Source organism: Camarhynchus parvulus, chromosome 3 (genome assembly GCF_901933205.1).
Source record: "Camarhynchus parvulus chromosome 3, STF_HiC, whole genome shotgun sequence".
NCBI classification, from domain to species: domain Eukaryota; kingdom Metazoa; phylum Chordata; class Aves; order Passeriformes; family Thraupidae; genus Camarhynchus; species Camarhynchus parvulus.
This window is the reverse complement of record NC_044573.1, coordinates 85,370,848-85,393,173: the sequence shown is the minus strand read 5'-3', so window position 1 is coordinate 85,393,173 and position 22,326 is coordinate 85,370,848. Positions and strand designations below refer to the sequence as shown.

At 36.2% G+C, this 22,326-nt stretch overlaps 1 protein-coding gene across 1 annotated transcript in view; it reads left to right on the top strand.

Annotated features, from left to right (window-relative positions):
* The window catches only part of CSMD1 (CUB and Sushi multiple domains 1), a 1,057,303-nt gene that overhangs the window by 198,422 nt on the left and 836,555 nt on the right, over positions 1 to 22,326 (top strand). Inside the window, exon 2 of the mRNA XM_030946379.1 lies at positions 12,679 to 12,895. Within this exon, the coding sequence (XP_030802239.1) occupies positions 12,679 to 12,895 (217 nt within the window). The remainder of the gene's footprint in view (positions 1 to 12,678; positions 12,896 to 22,326) is intronic.

Here is a 22,326-nt window from a genome sequence, read left to right as displayed (position 1 = left end):
TAGTTTAATAACTATTACAGTGCTTCTTGTATTAATAATGTATATATAGTTGTATAAAAATTGTAGAATTGATAATGCTTTTTATTCTTATGGACAAGAATCTTCTAACTAATTAGAGCTTCTTTTATGTTATCTGCTAATTGACTATTCACCTCAGTTAACATAAACATGTTTTCAAATCACTGCTGTTTTCTCTGTGTTATGTTTTGTAACAGAAATGTGCCTGTCAGGTGAGATGTGAGACAGCATGACATAATGCAGTCTGATGTAACATAAGTGAAAGCCAATATTTTAGATTCTTACCCTGCTCTTGTTAAAGGCCATGTGCAGTCTCCCAAAGGCATGTGCACTTCTTTTGAGCCATTCCAATAGGTTCTCATTTGGATTTTCTTCTCCTAGAAGCAGTACAGATATGTAAATTATTAGAGTGTACAAAGTAGTTTCTTCTGTCCCTGGGGTCCGTGGATTCCTTGGCATTGGCTTCAGTGGGTGTATGATAACACCCCTGGACACTTGCAGAGTCAGATAAACATTGCTACTGTTCAGAAAGGCTAGGATCTCAGGACCAATGCTTTCCACCCTTCATCACCCCCATACCTCAACTATTTTATTTAAAGTCACTTGATTATCACAAACATCAAAGCCAATAATTTTAGGCCTAGAGAAGGAACACACAATGTTGTATTTGTACGTTGTCTAGAAAATTGTTTGCATTAGAATGTGTGTGGAACCATAAAGGTATCTCGTGTGAGTGGTAAATTAAAAATATTCTAGAGAATCTCCATATCATTTTGTGGAAGCAGTGCCTATGGACATTGGGATAATTCACAGGTCTGAGAGCAGTTCTGCACCACAGACACAGCCCTGACATGGCAGATCAGCCTACATTTCACCCACCCTGGCACAACCAGCTTTAGCAGTGCCAACATGAATATCATCTACTTGCTATGCTGCTTCTGGCTCTGCATTTCCTGTCAGTCACACAGGTTCCTGAGGATGAATCAGTGATGCAGACGGCTTTTTTCTTTTGTACATTATTTCACATAAAATGAACATAATAAGGTTTTGCTTGTAATATTCTTGCAAAGAGTAGATTTCTTCTGTGTATTTCAGTTATGCCTTAATCAAGGATTTGAAATCCCTTTGAGAAATTGAGTTCAGGACTAGTCCCTGAAGTAGTGCTTGAGTGTTGTGATGTAGACACATTATGTGGGGACACAAGCTGCATGAAAAGCCTGAAATAAGTTCAGTTTCTTCAATTTCATATCGTTTATCTCTAATCAATAATTGAATATTTGGGTGATTTTTTCAATTTGGTATTTAAAAACAGCATCTATCATAATTCCATGAGAAACTTTTGTATGATACTGTTGGAGTGTTGCACTGTTAGGTGAAGTAATTTAATTATGTAATAAACATATTCTTGAATCTTTATAGTTTCAGTTTGTACTATCATCTGTCTCTTAATTTGTTTGAATTCTGCTTTTATTTCTGTAGCATATTTGAATCATTTGCATGGGCTGATGGTGTTTAATGAGTAAATAGACATACTATATATACACTATTTTTAATATGTTATTCTAATCAGCTGTACCTTAAAGCCAATGCTGATTGCAGTTTTCTTACTGTTCACAACATTATTTGCTATTATTTACAAATACAAATAATTTCTTGAGATTTACACAGTGGAAAAACTAACACTGAAACATACTATTTCATATGGGAGAAGTAAAACTAGATCTTGTGATGAAACACAAAGATATCTTATTCCCTCCTCATTTTACTCCAGTATGAGCTGGGGGCACCAAATCACACTAGCAGCATTTTGGCACCATTTTGAGTTAATGTAGATAAGCCAAAGGATTGGAGCAATGCTGAATCAGACCTATAGTTACTCATTCAGTTGTGAGTGTTATTGATGCTGCAAGATGGTGGTTAACTTCTCCAGTCTGAAATAGCTTTGCATTAATCTTAGGTACTGACATTGTGACTCAGGCACAGCAGCTGCATCACCCTTCATGCCATCCCAGTGCCCCACTAAAATAAGAAATTACTTTAATACTGTGTAACCATGTAAATACAATACAAAACATAAGGTATTAAATTTCCTGTGATGAAGATTATTAGAAAACATCATTTCAGTTCCATTCATGAGTGTTTCACACAGCTGTACTTTGATTTTATAATTTCAAGGGACAGTATGTATGCTGCATCATTCTACCTTTGGTGATGTTAAGGAAAGTCATAGATTGTATGTGTTTTGTGTGTGTAAATTTCTGGTTTATGCCTGCATGTGTTGTCCCTTTATCTCTGTTTTGATTATATTTAACTTTGCAAATGCTTCAATACTGTGTTCTGCTACAATGTTATTTTTTAATTCTTTTTTCTTGTATATGCATTGCATAGTGCAAATATTCTGCTTTGTATAAAATTCACATCTAAATCAGGAGCACAATTATGTGCATAGAAGTAATGCACCTGTCCAGAAGAATGTTTCCTGATTTCTTGCAATAGATCCATAAAATATAATTTTTAATGTTCTGGATAAAATTCTTCCTGCAAAATGTGCTTTTATTAACAAAGTGATGGTTTTAACATTAAACCCTAATGTAATGTCATCTGATCTTTCCAAATTAAATTCTAAAAATAAGTCTTTCATCTTTGAAAACGAAACTTCTCTAATGACTATTGAAAAATTTATTGTCGCTCATTCTTTTTCCTCATTATGATTTAGCCATTTAATTTGGAAGATAGTATTTGTCCTTCTCAGCTGATGTCAGCTGGCTCCACTCTGTTTTAAATGCAAAGAAAGAATGAATTCAAGTAACAGGGACGAACAAATATGAAACCTTTTCTGGACTGGATATATGTGGACAATGGAAAAAATGCTGGAAAGCCTTCTGGATAACAGAAGTGGTGCACAAAGTAATAACTTTCAGGCAAGAAGAAGTAGTTAATGCAGATGATGTTCATAGAGCAGTTACAATGAGACAAATGGATTTTTCCTGGTCTTCAGAACTGGGCCTTTTGACAATAAGTTCTTTAGTGGTAGTTTAAAACGAAACTGCTTGAGGTACACTTGGTACACTTTTCAGCCTCATGGTGTAGGCATCCTGTGACAAAGATTATAAAAAGAAAAGCTGCTGTAAGATTCTGGCATGTGAGCAAGGCTGTCAGTGAAGTGGTCTGGGAAAGTGGCACCAATAAAAGGCATCAATAAAAAATGAAAGTCAAGGTGACAATGCTGAAGTGATCAGATTTGGTACAGACAATTATCCCATATGCTCCAGGAGTCTGGCAGAAGAGGGGTAAAGAAATCCTCAGAGTAGTTTTCCTACAGTAGTGTTGCTCTTGTTCCAGTGAAGCTCAGAAGAGCATTTCTTTTATTGTTTGAGTATTTCACAAACAATGAAATAAGCACTTTCCTTTTATCTACCTGAGCTGTACAATGCTCTCTAATTCTACCAGCTGTTGCTAAGCAACTGTAACAGTGATGTTTACCTAAAGCCTCAATGTATTTTACTTTATCTTAGAAAAGTAGAAAAATAAAATCCAACCTGTCCTCAGTGGTCTCCTTTTGCAGAATGAGTTTGCATCTATGAAGAATAGTCTTTTTTTCAAGGGTGCTAAATCTACACTTAGCTCAGAATTTTAAAATATAGGGTCTTACTCTCTGTAAGATAACTTTTTCAACACTACCTTCTACATATTTCAAATCTGGTATAGGACTTGCATTGCTTTCCTCTCTTTTTGATGCATTTTCTTTCCTTCATTTTGATGAATCTGTGAATTCAAAGGAAGAAAGAAGAGTGTGCAAAGATCTTTGCTTTACTGGGAAAAAATATATATTTTCACAGGAGAAGGGACAAACCAACTTCATATAATCTAGCTGCTTTTAATTAAGAACTTATTGCTGTGTCAGAAGGAAGCACTGTCAAGCTGTAGCCTTGAAAGTGTTGTTATGGTCTTATTATTTTTTTGCCTCTACTGACTAGTGGCACTGAGTTGATAGTGTTATACACTGTTTTTTGGGGTTTTTTTTAAGTATTAAAAGCCTTTTTTAAAAAAAAAGTATTTCCTATGGAGAGAATAGTATCCCATATTTTACCCATTAACCTTTGTGAATACTGATTTACTGGTCTTTTTGGGCAATCCAGTATTAAAAAGAGGACATGAAATACCTTTTTCTCAATTTGTAATGGCAGCATAATCTAGTTTATGTGTAATATACATTTCAGCTTCTAGAACTTCATTAAAATAAAAACTTTTACATACTTGCAATTAAAATATTTTGCTCTGGCAGAGCTAGCATTATGGCAAAATTGTTTATGAATTTCTTGCAGAATAGTAATACTATTCTTTAACCTTTAGGAAAATTTTATTTCAGTTGAATTCTGGATAAAGACTTGAGTATACATAGGAAATGGTACAAAAATCTATTGCCTGACTTTCATAGTACTAATCTGAGACTTTAAAAACACCAGCTTGTAGTTTCATCAGCACAATCAATGAATATATACCCTGTGGCTAGAAGGTCTGAATTTAAAATATTTTATAGACTGATGAAGTTCCAGTCACCTTGTGAATGTCTGCATCAGAATTTAAGGTCATTACATGCATTCAAGCATCTCATGCAAGAGGGACTCCATGAAGGTCCTAGACTGGTCGCAGCCAAAAATTGCAGGGTTTGAGTAGATCTGCATTTAAAAGAAATCCATCTCAGTTTTGTAATTTACCTGCCATTTCCCCTCTTTTTTTACCTTTAGTCCAAAGGTACAGAATATGTAATAATTGAGAGGCAGCTGATAGTGTTCTTGAATCCAGCATCCTACAGAGGCGAGGCTGCCCCATCTCTTCCCCAGGCACAGGCAGTGACAAGGCTGAGCAGCTTTTCCCAGTACAGAGCACAAGAATTCACCATGTACACATGTACAGAGCTGGCTGCACGGATGAACAGAGTCAGACACGCTCACATGAGCTCAGACAGCGCCACTGGCCTCACTTGATTTCCCATCTCTGCCCTGGGGCAGTTGTGTTCCACTCACTCACCCACCCACGGAGCTGACTACAATTTCCCTGGGCTGCAGTAGTCACCCAGCCCAGGGTCTTGTCCTTGAAGAACCCTTCCTGTGTTTCTCTCCTTGTCCCCAGCCCATCACCACATCTGTCCAGATGTTCACCAGCATCCACACACTCACAAACCTGCCCTGGCTCCTGGTGCTACAATGTAGCCAGGCATGGCCCCATCTGGGGCTGGGACAGGCTGTCACTCACTGAGGTCTCCCCAGACATTATTTCAGATCAAATTATTTTGAAAAAAATTCTCACTAATTCTCTTGAAATTATTTTTGCCTGTCTTGCAAAAGCATAGTGAGTAAATTTACACTGTTCTCACTTCACATTGTGCTAGGACTGTCTTGAGTATGTTTAAATATCTGAAGTACTGAAGCCTTGCGGTGCCAGTTCCCCCTGAGGCTGGGAAGTGATGGCAGGCACAGCAAGCAGACTCTGGTGTGGGGCAGGTGCCCTCTTTGTGAGATCTCTGTGCTGGGGCACGCTCTAGGGATGCCAGTAAAGATTGTGGCTTGCTTGTGAATAAATCTTCAATGATGCCTAAATTAAAAGGGTCTCAGTACTTTCTGATTTGATTAATTACCTGGAAAGTGCCTTGTAATGGTGTTATGAGGTTTTTTTATGGATTTTTAAAGGACACTTGAAGAGCTACATGCTATTCAAAACAGTCCTCGAAGAATAGTGCCTTTGCATTTCTAGCCATTTGAAATTTCCGTTCTTGACTGAAGTTATTTAGGAAACAGCAGTTTTACTGAGTAGTAAGACAGTCAGAAGGTGCCTTGAGGTTATATTAATGAGGGAGAAGTGATGAAGGCCCAGTGCAGAGCACAGCCAACTGATGGCAGGGGCTGCAGGGCCTGCAGGTCTAAGTGGGGGTAGGAAGTGCTGGCAGATTACATAGTGCTCAGGAGAAGAGAAAATACAAAGAGAGACTATAAAAACACAAGAGAAGGGAAAAATAGATGGTTGAAACAAGGTGTGCAAACCACCCATTCATGTCTTACAGCTCCGTACTGCTGCACTGTCTCAACTGATAGCGGCAACAATTTAAATCTGTAGTTACCTGTTGTAGTTCAACAAGAAATATTTTTGTTCTATGTGTACATAACACTTGTTTGCATTATCAGGAACATTTTTTTATCTTTTTTTTTTAAGTCATATTTAAGAAGCTGTTGCTGTCATGCACTTTGCTGCTCAAAGTCATTTAAGTTGTGGCTAACACTGCAGTAACAAAGCTCTGCAATTGTGCACGTTTGAGTTAAAGGAGTCAAAATTGCAGGCATGAGGTGCTCTGTGGCCATGAGAGAATTTACTGTGCAGGAGAGAGGATTTAAAAATCTTTGAAGACTCTATGCTTTAACTCCTATAATTAAGGCCTCACAAATAAGAATGGGAGAGACATGATGGGATTGATCCTGTTATATCTCCAAAGCAAGTGGTCAGTGCTGTTTTGTGCCAGAGGGAGATAATCCCAAGGTAAGATGAGTGAAAGCAGTGAGATCTCAGTAAGATTTAGGGGCTGCTGGGCCCTCTCTGAACACTTTTCTGGAAATAAAATATTAGCGTCCAAGAGCATTGCATGCCAGCACTGTAAAACTAAAAATTACTCCTCTTTTGAACACAGGTGGAGCAAGTACCCTGCAAGAGATTCTTGCTGGGCCAATAACTAACAGCATAAAAACAAGATTAGGGAAGACAGCAAAAAATATATATGCTTTGTAATTGCCATGCCTGAACTGTTGTCTGTGGAAAATTCCTCAACACCTCTCTTTAAAGTAAAAAATATTGGTAGAACTGGTTATGGAACAAACAGACAAAAGAAACAGTAATGTCACAAGCACCATGTATTATCCAGAGTTTAAGAGACAATCTAGGAAAAAAAATTGCTGCAAAGCAAAAGTAATCTCCAGCTTCAATTCACCTTAGATGTCCATATTTAAAAGGGACCAAGGGGCGCTAAGACATAAAGGCTGGAACGTCTGGAATTTGTGTTAGAAAACTCTATTAAGGAAAAAGGTCAATTGACAAATGATTAGATATGACATCTGGAAGAAAAAGTTTAAAATTATATGCTCTTCAAACCTACTGGAGTTCTTAGAATGAGCCAGCCTGATTGTGCAAAAAGGTCATCAGAATTCCAGACAATATTGAACAAGGCTCCCCAGTAACAGCTGTAAAGGAAATAAATCAGGTGGGGCATAAGAAAGTTGTACGTTGCTGAAAGGTTGGATAAAAGCCTTAGAAGAAAATGGATTTTTTTTTACAAAGGAAGGAGTCACTATGGCCTCCCAAAGAAATCTGTGCTGGCATGTGTGTTCAGTGCTCTCATAAGTGATTTCCAAAGAGAGTGAGCAGTGAAGTGACTGTGATGATAGGAAGTGGCGAGTTAATGGAATTGAGGAACAATTGTGAAGAATTACAAAAAATAGACTTATGTGATCAAGTAAGGGGATGTTGGAGTAGTTGATAAAATTTAGAATAGACAAATGCGATGTGATGTGATGTACATAGTAATAAACTGGAGGAAATCTAATAAATCACATTTTTCTATGTAAAATGGCACAGCCTCTCTGTGATTCCAGAGAAAATAAATCTTCATTATAATCCATAGTCATATAAAATATCAAGCTACTACTTACCTTAGAAAAGAAAATATGAAATAAGTGGGAGAAGAAGGAAAAGGATTAAAATTATTCCTGTGTAAATGATGTACACACAGTTTGAATATTAAAGTTTTGGTATCCCTGTCTCATGCAGGGTATAACATAGCATCAAAATGGTCATAGAAAGGTGACAAAATTGCTTAGGTGCAAAGAACAACAATATGAAATGGAATTTTTGAACTTGGAAATAAAAGAAGCTGAAACATGACAAAGGTCAGTGAGATGCTGAGAGGCATAGAAAGCAGAGGAAAAAATCATCTTTATGTTCTCTTTTCATGAATAAACTTACTGGGGTGTCATATGAACCTAACAGATGGTAAATGCTGAACAAACACAGAAAATAGCTTTTTTATGTTTTAGGATTTCCTCTACAATACCTGAAAGACTCTAGAAGTTAGTATAGACTCAGAGGATGACTCAGAGATGAGTTTATAAAGAACTATAATATCAAGGACAATTAAATAGAAAGACAAGGGTACTGGACTGTCTTCCTTTTAAGAAATTCCTGAGATGCTGCTCATGAATGGGAGGGATATTTTATTGTCGAAGTCCTCTCTCCTTTGACGTGCTGTTGGAGAAAAGGTTCTGACCAGAATGAGCCTTTGATCTGGCTGAATGCAGCTGTTCTTACTTATTAAATTTACTACTTTAACAAAGTCATTTAAGAAACTATTTCAAGGAATGAGGAAGATCCAGTCTTGCTAGATACATTTTCTCAGTCTCTGTAGCTGCAGAATGGAAGGTACTACTTACAGTCATAAGAATATACATTACTTCATTTTCAATATGATTGATCAAAATATCTTTAGCAGCACTGACTTTACTAGAGTTAGTTTTGATGCATTTTATAGTTTTCTTGTTCAAAATACATGTATCCTGCAAAAATTCCTAACTATTATTATATAAATATGTATATGCATACATATGTGTTAGTCTTCCACAGACTACTTTATGAATTACAAGAAGAGAAGTGCTTCTTTTTGCATATTTTTTGTAGAAGCATTTGAAACTTGAAACAAACAAAAAAAAAAGTCAATGAATATGGTAAACAGGGTGGGAAGTGTGTGTAGGGGGAGTATGAGATAAATAAACCCTAAAGACCCAGGAAAATAAAAATCTGACTTTTTAATAAGTGTTTTCTAAGTTTTTATTTTTCTAAGTTTGTTCAAAATCTTACAGCAATGCATTATTAAAATTATACTGATTCCTAGTGATTCTACTACCCATTTGACACCACTATTAAGGGCAAAATTGCAGTGTTTTGTTTTCTTCTTTGGCTCTCACTTAGGGATCACAACTGGGAAATACTGAGCCTGAGTAGGTGCAATAGGACTGGTACCAGATACACAAAGTAACTTTGAAAAAAAGAATAACACTGTTTATTCACTTTAAATATTATCACTTGAAATATTTTTCAACAACAACCCAAGAGCATCAGTTTTCTTAAAATACACTTTTTATATCATAAGGTAAAAATAGCTCTTACAGACAGCGTATGACAGAAAAATAATAATTGCTGCATAGTTTGTACTCATATAAACAGTAATGTTGTATCATACAAACAATCACAGTCTAATACACCTTTAGTATTAAAATAAATCAGTGTGTTCCTATTGTACTCAATCAGTGACTGCATATCTTGTGAAAAATGGCAATATTTATTTTGTTATTTGACATAAAGGCCAAAACTAAAGTGAAATGTAGGAATAGAACTTTATGGGGTGTATTCAGTGATATTCATTCGACATTCAGCCCAGTAGAACAACTTAATCTCTGCTGATATTTTTTTACATTTTCCTGTTGATATGTTTATTTTCTTTACTTTGATGATTCTTTCTTCTCTTAAAATACACATAAGAAACAAAATAATCTTAGCTAATCTCATCAGTGTAATCTCACTGGTCTGTGGTGTCTCTGCAGTCAGAAACTGCATTATTTCTTGTGGCATTTTGTATGCTCAACTCTTATCTAATTTGCTGCTACCTGTCACCCTAAGTCTCTTTGTTCCTGTTCTCCAAGTATATCCTCCAACTGAATCTCTCTTAAGTGGTTTGATGCTGAATTTTACTCCTTTGAAGAGGTGTAACATTTGAGAGTTCTGAAGGTTTTAGACTTGCATATATTGACAAAATAGGTATTATACAGATAGCAGCTGGCATTTTTTCTACATTCTGCTCTGCTAACATGCTTGTATCTTAACTAGGCAGGGATAGTCTTAGGAGATGTGTTTTCTGGGTCTGTATAGCTCTTAAAACCTCTTTCAGTATTGCTCACACAGAAGCAAAATTTTCCTTGAAATTGTGTGTGTGCAGCAATGAATTTTCTGGGAGGTAATTGTGTATTAAATTTCTCCTAGGATTTTTACTTGTTTTTTTACTGAACACCAAGTAAATAAGTATATATTTTTATATGCATATAAAATTAAGAACAAACCTAAATAGCATTTCACAGTAATCGTTTTTCTTTATGATTCTCCTTTGCCTCATGTTTTTTTGGGTACAAGGTGAATAGACAATATGTGTATGAATAGTTTCAGTACTGGAGGAATATATATACAAGAGAGTAAAAAAAAAAGTGGAGAAAAAAGGTCTCTGGGTTGTAAGAAATGCTTAAGTTAAACAGTAGTAAAACATTTTATGCCTTATTCCTCATTAAAGTTGTTTTATTTTCCAAAATAATGATTCACAATAACCTGTGTCTACAAATAGGAGTACAAAACACGTTTTGGGATAAAACTGGGAGTAATCATTGGCAGTTGACAACTTCTGCAAGTAGTACAAACGTCTGTGTAAGGAAGCTGCTAATGATGGCCATGTGGGGGCTGTGAGGGTTCACTTACTACCCCAGCAATATGGAGTTTAAGAATAAAGGTTAATAAAGTTTATATTATAAACTGTATAACAATATAACTATAAAGTTATTAAATCTTAAAAATAAAGGTTAATAAAATTTTACTTTAAGCCAGCTCTAGGATTTCCAAAGAGATTGGGGACATAATTTGTTTGTCTCCATGGATATCAGAAATGAAGACACTGCATTTACATATGCAGTTACATATGGTATACTGTATTCTTTATACACTAGAATTACAAATATCTTCTCCTAAAATGGGGTTCTGTCTTTGACAGATTTTGGATGAATTGCTAGGATGCACTCCTTTTTTAGTGCAAACCTTTCACACCCAAGTGGTAGGAAGGCTGCTGTGCAGCACAGCTTGCAAGGGGTACTTGACTTACTGAAATGTTGGAGACATGAAGTAACTGGTTAGAGAAACAGGGTGGTGGGCTGTCACTATAATTGTCCTTTTCTGTTTTCAGAACATCAGTTCTGTAGTAATTAAATTATTTTAAATTGTTTGTGGCATTTTTCTGACATTTCCCCTGCGGTTGTAGGAAGAAGGATACAATGCATCTGCAAGTGTCTGCAAGCATGCTGATAATTTTTAGTGAACAGTACATAACTGAAACATTCATGCTAAGTTCATGGTTTAAGAGGTTCCTTCTTTGCAAATGTTGGATAATAAAGATGTCTTGTTAAATTGAATCACATGATAGGTATACCAGAGAAGATTTTTATTTTAAAAGTTTCCTGAATCCTGAATCACCACAGCCTTTTTATCTCTTCATTAGAGTTATTATATCTGAAATTTAGAAGAAGTAAAAATTATATACTAGTAAGTTCTTTAGTTTTAGGACCAAATCCCTTTTATTAAATCCATCTTGTTAAGATTTAGAAACCTCCTGCAAAAATTTGACAGCATTTCTCTGAAAGATTAAGTGTGAGAGACCCACTGCTGGGAAGTTAAAAACAAAATTTCAGTCAGAAACACCCTTCTGGTTTAGGTGTAACAATAAAATACAGGATTTTTCTTGTTCTGAAGTGCCTAAAGTGCATATAATAATCCAAGCATTACAGTCCACAGAATGCCCTTATATTTTTCTCTGTTCAAATATTTCATTAACGCTTCTCTCCAGCTCAGAGTCAGTAGAGCTGTTGTGTGGGGAATTAACAAAGTCAAATAGGAAACTAGCAACAGTGTGCACCGTAAGTCAAGGTTTCTTGCTGAGGACTTCCCGTTAATGAGCTATCATGCTCTCACAAAGTCTGTAGAATATACAAACCAGTTACAAAACCTGCTGAGTAAACTTCTAGTGTTATTTTCTAAGAATCAAAAAAAAACAAAAACAAAAAACAAACCCAACTCAACCCAACCCAAACAAAAAAAGCTAAATAAAAATAAAAAAATAAGCCCCAAAAAACCAAAACCAAAGCAAAACACCACCAACCAACCAACCAACCAAAACAAACAAACAAACAAACAAATTTAAAAAAAAACCAAAACACAAAAAAAATCCAAAAACACAACACCAAAAAGACCAAAATCCACCCACTTTTCTTATCACAAAACCCATAGAACTACAAATATTATACCACAGAAATTTTGCTGTATTTTCAAAGTATAGAAATCTTCTGGTTGCAATACAAAGCATATTAAATGGGTTTACATTTTGCTCTTCATGTTGAAGTAGGTTTCAGAGCATCAGAAACTCTGATATTTTAGTACTTATATAGAAACTTTTTAAATGGCATTTGCCAAAAAGTTTTGAACACTCTCTTGTCATTAGAACTGTAAGTCTGTTGAATTTCTGGCATTAAAGTTAATGCTGAAATTTCACATTTGAATGAATAAGTCATACATTGTTAATACCACAGAACCCTAAATAATGATTCAATGCATAAAAAGATGTTGAATGTCTCAGAAAATCCAGCTATGAGGGTTTTTAATCCAAAGGGAAGAATGGTATAAATACAATTTTATGTGCTGTTTGTAATGTAGAAAAGGTATTTTAAAATTACGTTTTCATATAGGTACTTATGTAAGAATATATACTGAGTGAGGGGAAAGAAAACCAACTGTAAATTTTCCTTTCTTCTTTTTCAGGTCAGAACTGTGGAGGCTTAGTACAGGGACCAAATGGTACTATAGAAAGCCCTGGATTTCCTCATGGTTATCCAAATTATGCCAACTGCACATGGATCATTATCACAGGAGAGCGTAACAGGATACAATTGTCATTTCATACTTTTGCCCTCGAGGAAGATTTTGATATTTTGTCAATTTATGATGGACAACCACAGCAAGGCAATTTAAAAGTGAGGTAAGGTCCCTTGTTTCTTTCCCAATTTCTTTCTGTCAGTCTGTCTCTTTACCTTGCCTTCTCTCTCCTGAGTATATGTTCTGATGATATGTTAGAACATATATTGGTTCATCCCCAGCCAAGGGGACACAGTGCTCCAAGATCTCCCAGAGAAAGATGTTAATCCAAATTTCAGACTTTTATGGCCCTAGCTGGTATATCAATAACATCAGTTGTACTTAAAATTTACACAGTCCAAGGTCAGTTTTGGTGAAGACTCTGAGCACAGAAGTATTCCAATGATTCAGTATTTTTTTTTTTTATTTTTCTGCTGGTGGAATTCCAGTTTTGCCAAGAGTCCCTTTCTTGAAGGCGCCAGTCACCAATTTTTGAAAGAATTCTTACTGAGATTAGTTCAGCCATAAATTGTTTGACATTGCCAAAACTGAAATTCTCCGTTAAGCAGTTAGGGATCTTTAAAGGTCAGAAGCTTGTGTCTTATCTTTCCAAATACCACTGACGTCATAAAGAGATTTTAAGGAAGCTTTTTGATTTGAAGCTTTTTCACAACTTCAGGTTTTGAAGCATTAATTTCATTGATGTCATGTTGTAAATTCCTTGGTCATTTGCTGAATCTGGACTGCAAAGCTGGAAAGCACACAGTGCTTTCAGTGCTGCTCTGTCATTTTCTATTCAGGCATGAAATTTATTGAGTACTGTAAAACACTGCTGTCAGTTCTGTTGTCTGATTACCCTTTTATATGCTGCTGATTTATACTATAGTGCTAAAACAAATGTGGGAGCATCACCAATTTGTTCTGCATTTTAGTGAGTATCATCACTGGATATTTTTGACAGGAACGATGTTCTGATTGATTGTTTACTCAGTTCAAAAAGTTCTGAAAACTTTGGAAGATAGTACACAACTACCAATGATTTAGATGCGCAGTGTATGGGCTTCATTTACTGTGCCTAACTGACTTTAGTACTTGTATCAACTGTAAAAAGGAAAAATATTTCTTTTTTTAGTTAAATGCTTTTATTACAGTTATCTAACATGCCTGCTTGATTTGTACTGATCTCAGTAGAAAATAGTTTAATATAGCAGATATTTTATAATAAAGCAGATATTTTATTTCTAATTGCTTGTGTTTGCCATCAGTTACCTTCACAAATGGCATTATGAAGAAAATAGCATTTGTTGGCTTTGCAGCATGCAGAGGTTAGCATAGGAGAATTTGAATGACAGGTTTCTATTGACTTCTCATATCCCATGTCATACCCTTTGTTTTACAAAGAGCATTCACAGGTGTACCCTTCTGCAGTTATTCATTTCAAGACAATTCTTTTGGCAAATATTGGAAAATTATAGTATTGTTCTTTTTGCTGATAGCATGCAGATGCAAAAGAGCATCTTGGATGCTGTGCTTCAGGGCATGCACTTCTTTTTCCCCATAGTTAAAATATTCCATTACATTTTGGGTAATTGTGTTTCTTTAGCCACCATGCCAAATCTGGAAAATAGCTGTGTATCTATATCACCACCACAAACTATAACAATTAAGTACTGCTCACTCCATATTTTGGATATTATTTTTTTCAGCTGCTAGAGCAAAATTGAGTAAAAATTAATAACGTTTAACTATTTTGTTGTGCTACCTGAAGGACCTTTCAGTATGCTAGATATGCACCAGGATACTTCCACTACTTATTGATCATAAAATCAAAAAACTAGAAACACATATAAAATATATTTAAATGATTAGGCAAAGGATTAAATTGGTTTAGGCCAATAGTGTGGAGAAAAAAAGCAAAACAGGGGTGATTACATGTATATGAACTTTGGTTAGTGCATTATTAAAGCATATACTGGTTTAAGGGATAAATTACACCTAGTAGTAATTACAGGCTTTTGTAAGGTTGTTGAGAATTAAGGTATTAGCGGGAATAGAGTAAACAGAAGATAAGGTACTAACAAGTGCTATTTTACATCTTCCTATTTTTCTAGAAAAAATCCAACCTAGCATTCTGAAATTCTCTGTAATTCTGAGACATGTGACCCAAAGTTGTCCTTAAAAGATTGTTACAGTGGATTTATTTTTATCATTGTAAAGATCATAGAACAAAACCCAAGATTTTACACACAATATATTATTTATATATAGATATATATATATAGTGTGTATATTTATATCTATATACATATATTTCATCCAGGACTGCAGCACAGGCTGGGATCTATCCATCTGGGGAGCAGCTCTGTGGAAAGGGACCTGGGGGTCCTGGTGGTCAGCAAGCTCACTGTGAGTGAGCAGGCGTGCTGCTCCTGCAAAGGAAGCCAGCGCGGCGCTGGGCTCACCAGCAACAGCATCACCAGCAGAGATTAACAAGTAATTGTCCCGCTCTGCTCAGGGCTTGTCAGGCCACACCTGGCATACTGTGTTCAGTTTTTCTCCCACTATACAAAAAGACATGGACAGGCTGGAGAGGGTCCAGAGAAAGGCCACAAAGATGACCAGTGACTGGGAAGTTGCCATGTGAGGAAAAACTGAGAGAACTGGGATTGTTCAGCCTAGGGAAGGGGAGACCTTGTCACCATGCTCCAGTACTGAAAGGGTGGCTACAAAGAAAATGGAGACTCCCATTTTTTACAAGGAGTTGCATGGAAAAATTAGGAGGTATAGGGTAAAAGTCACTTCTGGGTAGATTCCAAATGGACACAGAAAGAAATTATTTCACAAAGAAAAGCAGCCATTGGAAAAATCTTCCCAGGGAGGTGGTGGATTCCTGGTATCAGATGCTTTTAAGATTCAGCTGGACAGGGTGCTGGACCATTTTAGTTAGACTGTGCTTTTTCCAAGAAAGGTTGGACTAGACAATTCTTGAGAATCCTTCCCACCTGGAATTCTATGACTATGGTTTTGTGATACATATAAAAAAGAAGTTTTAAGTCTAATGGCACCTGTTACGATAATGCTTTGTTGCATAATGTAGTCTTAATTCTACAGAAAAACAAGACGTTAGATAATTGATTTCACCATATATTAGAAGAAAAACAAATATTTCAGTTCTATATTATTGAAAGAAACTTACATTAAAGCAAAAATATAGCTTTATCAGTTGATGGAGGAAGATTTCAAAATATAGCTACATTCTAATTTAACTGAGAAAAGGTGCAAAATATATTTTTAATTTGCATTTTATATTCTAAGGAAATTTTCATTTTCTATATGCAGTTAATTGTCAGGATGTAGAACTCATAGGAATGAAGCAGAGATGCAAGTGGGGTACACTAAGACAACAGTTATTATTCAGATGTGTTCCTTGTGGGTCATTTCCTTACATAGCATTATATTCAGTAATTCAGTTTAGCCAGGAGCTAGCGAATATTTATTTTGACCTTTTTTTCTTTGTCGTATGCATCAGATAAAATAGCAAATGGCTATATTTTTAACAGAAAGGAGAAATGTATCAACAAGACATAGAGACATAGGTCAGCCCGGAAGAGGCTCAGCGTAAAGGCAGATGGGAGCTGACAAAGTGACCATTGACTGCCAATAGATACATAACCTGCCACAGACAAGTGACTTCAAAACAGACACCTCAAGAGTTTATAGATTTCAAAACTCGTTTCAGGGTTGGTTGCAATACCTATTTTCCACATCTGAAAATGGTCATTAATTTTAGCATAACTCTTGTTACAATATATTTTTTTCTGTATGCAGCATTCCTGAATAGGGGATTCATAGAGAGGTGTAGGGAAAACATAACAGGACTGGATAAACAGAAAAGCACCTCTGTTGCTGAAGAGGTGGGGTGGGGTGGGATGTAAGTTGGATGTTAAGACACAGAACTATGAATTTTACAAATATGGTGTACTGAGACTTTGTATGTGCAATTGCCTCCATCTTAGTGTATACCATAAGGGCACAATTTTTTTTTCTATGTCAAATACAGGTAAATGCTGTAATCTCTGTGTTACAATGTCTGTCAGTAAACATTACTCTTTTAGTATCTCACATTTAGTTTACCTAAGAGTTAGTTGCAGACCTGTGTGTTAAAATCTGAAAAAAACTTCTTCAGGTTTTTCAAGACAGTCCTAAAAAACTTTTAATAATGGATTCCAAACAATTTGGTTTTCTCCCACACAGCAAAGCTGCTAATTAAATTATTTACACTAATGGGAAGACACATACATGCAGCTGTGATTTTTTCTGCTGTATGTATGCACATCTGTCAGTTATTTTAGACATATATAATATAAATCCTTTGGAAAGTGATTTTAAAATGTCTACTTCCCTTCATGGCTTCTCAGGCCTTCCAAGTATTATTTACTTTGCTGCAGCCTACCTAATAATATAAACAATGCTGCTTGTTATTATTCATGTTGGTTGAAATAAGCAGTTTTGTTTTAATGGAGCAGTAATGCATATGATGAAAGTTGCTAATGTAACATAATAAAATACAGCTTACCAAAAACTTTCTGACAAGAATGTATAAAATGTGTGTTGAATAGCAATATATTTCCTCTGCTTTCTTGAATTGTGCCGCGATAATAGGAATTAAGTATGAATTATTCACGGTATTCACTTTTCCCTGTCTCCAGCAAGCAATAAACCATATGTATATTCTGTACATCATAATCCAAAGTGTAGAGGTAATACTTGAAGTCTGAGCTCTCACTTGCTATTAAATCTCTTTTACTTTAACAAACCATGATTTATCACGTATGCAACATTTTAAATTTTTGTTTGTTTTTGTTCTGTTTCTTTGTTGTTTATTTTTTGATTGTTTCTTCAGAAACCATTTCTGTCTTCCATCTCTCCAGGGTCAAGAGAACAGTGAAGCAATGATGGGGTGATTGACTTTTCTACAGAACTGCTGACACTGCAGCAGCAAGGGCTTTGTGCAGTTTAAAGTTCTTATTTCTTTTTCTTTCCCCATGAAAATGGCATATGTAATTTTTTTTAACCTTTTTATTGCACATAATTTCCTACAAAGTATAGAAGACTTTTGTGTGTGTGAGCTGGTGGCTGTGGCTGTGAAGAAAATAATATGGGTTCCTAGAGTAGCATTTTTCCAGCTGTAGCTTACCTAGAATACAGCACAAAGTAACAGGCTAATGTTCAACATTTTAAACCAAGATTATTGAATAATTTCAGCAGAACATTCTGGTACTTCACATATCTATAGGAAAAGGAAAGTTATTATTGTATATTATACAATTATTACTGAGTTCCTTCCAGGAGACATGCCCATCAATGACTGCTGTTCCCTTTTTTATGTTAATCATAGAATCAGAGAATAAAATACAGAATGACTTGGGTTGGAAGAAACATAAAAGACCACCTAGTTCCAGGTCTCTGCAGTGGGCAGGGACATCTTCCACAAGACCAGGTTGTTCAAAGCCCCATCCAAACTAAGCTTGAATACTAAAAGGGGTAGTGCACACACAGCCTCCCTGGGAAACCTGTTCCAGTGCCTCAAAACCCTCTTTAGGAAATAATTCATCATCCAATTTCCTAATATCTAATCTAGAGCTCCCCTCTTTCAGTTCAAAACCATTGCACCTTATACTGTCACTCTTTCCTGTACAAAAAGTCCCTCTTCCTCCTTTTTATAAGTCCTTTTCCTTCTTCTCTTGATTTACTGGAGGCTGCACTGAGGTCTGCCCAAAGTCTTCTCCCAAATGAGCAGCCCCAGCTCTCTCAAACCATCTTCATAGGAAAGGTGCTCCACTTTCTAATCATCTTTGTGGCCCTTCTTTAAATCAGATTTTTCTAAGGTTTTTCACCTATTAATGTATTAGGAAGAGGAAACTTTTGTAGTACAGAGCTAAAATGTGATTCATCATACATTACATAGCTGTTTAAGGAAAGAAATCAAGTTATGACCTGATCACTTTAATGCTGACAAATAGTTTCTGCCAACATGAAAAGATAATATAATGGAAGGAAAGATAATTTATGTGTGCAATACAGGTTCAAACTCATATTTGAAGTGTTGGGGGTTTTTTCCCTCATGTGGATAAAATACCTATTCCCAAAATTTTAGCTTCCCAATTCAAAATCATAAGCTTTCTAATTTTGTTGGCAAGCCTACATGCTAATAAGATTTAACAGAAATATTAAATATAAAGTCAAATAAGGAGTCTTACTAGCAAGCTAATTATTCACCAATTAGGACATATATAGGACGTATTAATTACAGGTTTTGGGTTGATACTAAATGATGGCCAACCAAAAAAGATTTTTTTTCCCTCCAAAACCATGGAATTCCCACCTAAAAAAATCTATTTCACATTTAAGGAACTATTATTTCTTGGGGGAAAAAAATAGATTCATTTAAGAAAGCAAAGCAGCGCTTGAATGTATACTGTAATATTCATCATCAATTATTTAAAGCTTTTTTTTTTTAATGTAGTTAAGTCAGCATGATAAGATGCATGTGAGACTCACCATAGTGAAAAAGTGAAAATGTATTTGTGCTCAATTTCTTTTTCCTCTTGGAGGTAGATCTGGTTTTTCATCTGACACTTAGTACATCTTTGAAAAACATAAAGGTGTTGCTCTTTGCCTATTCCATACTTTTGAAACTGAGCCTGTATGTGTCAGCGGTGGTTTGATGCATTTGTACGTAGTACTGTACTATCAAAAGTATTAGAAAGTGAAGATTTAGGAGATGGGAGCTGGGATATGGTTCCAAAACAAACAATTTTACAACTAAACAGATGATAACATTAATTCAATTACTGGTTGTAAATGAGAATTTTTATTCTTAAATTCTTTAATATTTGAGAGTGAGGACAATTGCTGCCCTTTATTTTCTGCCATCTAAACATATATTACACATACAGAGTGCAATAAGCCGTTTTATATTAGTATTTCTGCATCTTCTGTTATGTTGAAAAGATAAGTCTGCTTTATTTTAAATTATATATGTTGAATTGACATGATTATGTATGGAAGCCCTGCCGATCAGCACTCCTAAATGCTGTGTATACAGTAATTATTGCAACTGTCATTGATCAGACATCAGTCACTTCCCTTTGATTATATTCTGACTGAAAACTAATAATTAAATTACAGCTGTTACAAAATTTTAAGCTGGACTCCACAATGAGAAGGAAGTCCAGTTGTCAAAATCTGTCCCCTTTTGATTTGTTGCTGTACATCTTTATTGTGGGATTTTCTAGAATTTCTATGTAACTGTGGTAGATCACATGTTAATTAGTCCATAACCTATGTGCTATGGGTTTTTGATATGTGCTATGACATTTTGATGCTTGTTTGCTTTAGAGAGGAAAAACATATTTTATACGCTAGCTGTCAAATTAAAGGGGACTGAAAACCTTTATAAAATGTAGTAATCATATTTCTGATGCTTATAATTAGGTTAAACTGTGAATCATGTTCTCTTGCTGTCATCTGGTACTTACCTGCTTGCCTTGACTGAGTCTTGCGATTTTTGACTGTATGATCACAGTCTGGTTTAGGATCACTCTGTGCTAGACAGGGATGTAGTGATCATGGGACACATAGAGCATCAGAAATGTTCAAGAATTTGAGGGGAATTCTGCAGTCCCTTATTTCTGAATTACCACAGTGGAAGTTCAGCGCCATCTCCCCTGTCATCCAGTCACACACAATCAATTTCTCTTGTAAAACAAATTTTGTAGACAAGCGTTCTCATAATCTTGCAGTTTCCGATATTACTTGGAGACTTTCCTCGGTTTTCATACTGTTTGTGTTCACAAGAGTATCTGCTGACATTATTAGGGGCCATGGATTTTGACAGTTATATTTTTCCCAGTTCAGTCTAAAGTATACTCCTGCTGGCATCCCAGATTATTCCTGTGTTCATATTTGCATTTCAGTGAAAACTATGTATTCTCATGTCCATTGAACTCAATGAATTCATTAAGAGTGCTAACTAGCTATTGGCTAAGTGAAGCCCATATAATGAGACTGACTCTGATCATAAAGCAGTTTGAAGAGAAATTTTGATAACAGGCCCAATTCAAACCAGGCAGAGAATAACATTCTTTAAACCTTCTTTTCTGTCTACAAACCTCATTCATATGTTTCCCTCTTTCAGAAAACAAGATAATTTTAAAAATAATCTTTTGTTTATCTCCCACACCGCCAACACATACACATATGCACTGCTGGATTTTTTTTGGAGAATCATGAAACAAAAGCAAAATGGTAATGAAATGAGAATAATAGATGCCTATATTAGACTGCCTGTTTATCTTGGTTGCTAAGATGGGCTTCTCTTGGCTTCTGAAGTAGAGTATGCATATTAAAGTAATAAATAATAAAATTGTGATAATTTTAATGTTAATTATTAGAAATTATTCACCAAAAATTCCCCCTCATTTCTTGTTTTTAAGTACTTGAGATAATTCCTAAATTAATGAGACAAATTGGAGACAGAATGGCTGGAAAGTGGCCCAGAAGAAAAGGGTGCTGGCTGGAAAGTGGCCCAGCACCTGGGGGTGCTGGTTGACAGTAGCTGAACATGAGCCAGTATGTGCCCAGGTGGCCAAAAAGGCCAATAGAATCCTGGCCTGTATCAAGAATAATGTGCCCAGCAGAACCAGGGAAGTGATTTTCCCCAGTACCTGGCACTCGTGAGGCCTCAAATCCTGTGTTCAGTTCTGGGCCCCTCATTTCAAGACGGACATTGAGGGGCAGGAGCGAGTCTGGGGAAGGGCAATGGAGCTGGTGAAGGGTCTGGAGCAAAAGTCCTGCAAGGAACAGCTGAGTGAGCTGGGGTTGTTTAGCCTGAAGAAAAGGAGGCTCAGGGGAGACCATATCACTCTCTACAACTACCTGAAAGGAGCTGTAGCCATGTGGATGTTGGCCTCTACTCCAAGGCAACCAGCAATGGGGCAGGAGGAAATGTCTTCAAGCAGCGCCAGGGGAGGTTCCAGAAGAACATTAGGAAGAAAATTTTTACTGAAGATACGTGGCATCCCCAAATTCTCTGGGCAGCTGTTCCCCTGCACAATAAAGTTTCTTCCTAGTATCTAATCTACATCTACTCTCAGTTTGAAGCCATTCTGTCTTGTCCTGTCACTACATGTCCTTGTAAATAGTTTCTCTCCACTTTCCCTGTAGGCTCCGTTTAGATACTGAAAGGATGAAATTAGGCCACCTCAAAACCTCCAGTCTGAGCAAACCCAATTGTCTCAGGTTTTCCTCATATGATCCCTTTGATCATCTTGGTGGCCCACCTCTGGACTCACGCCAACACATCCATGTCCTTCCTGTGCTGGAGACCCCAGAGCTGGATGCTGTGCTTTGAGGGGGCCTTGCCAGAGCAGAGTAGATGGGCAGAATCCCCTCCCTTGCCCTGCTGCCCAGGCTGCTTTGGATGCAGCCCAGGATACAACTGGCTTTCTGGGCTGTGAGCACACGCCACCAGGGCATGCTCAGCCTCTCATC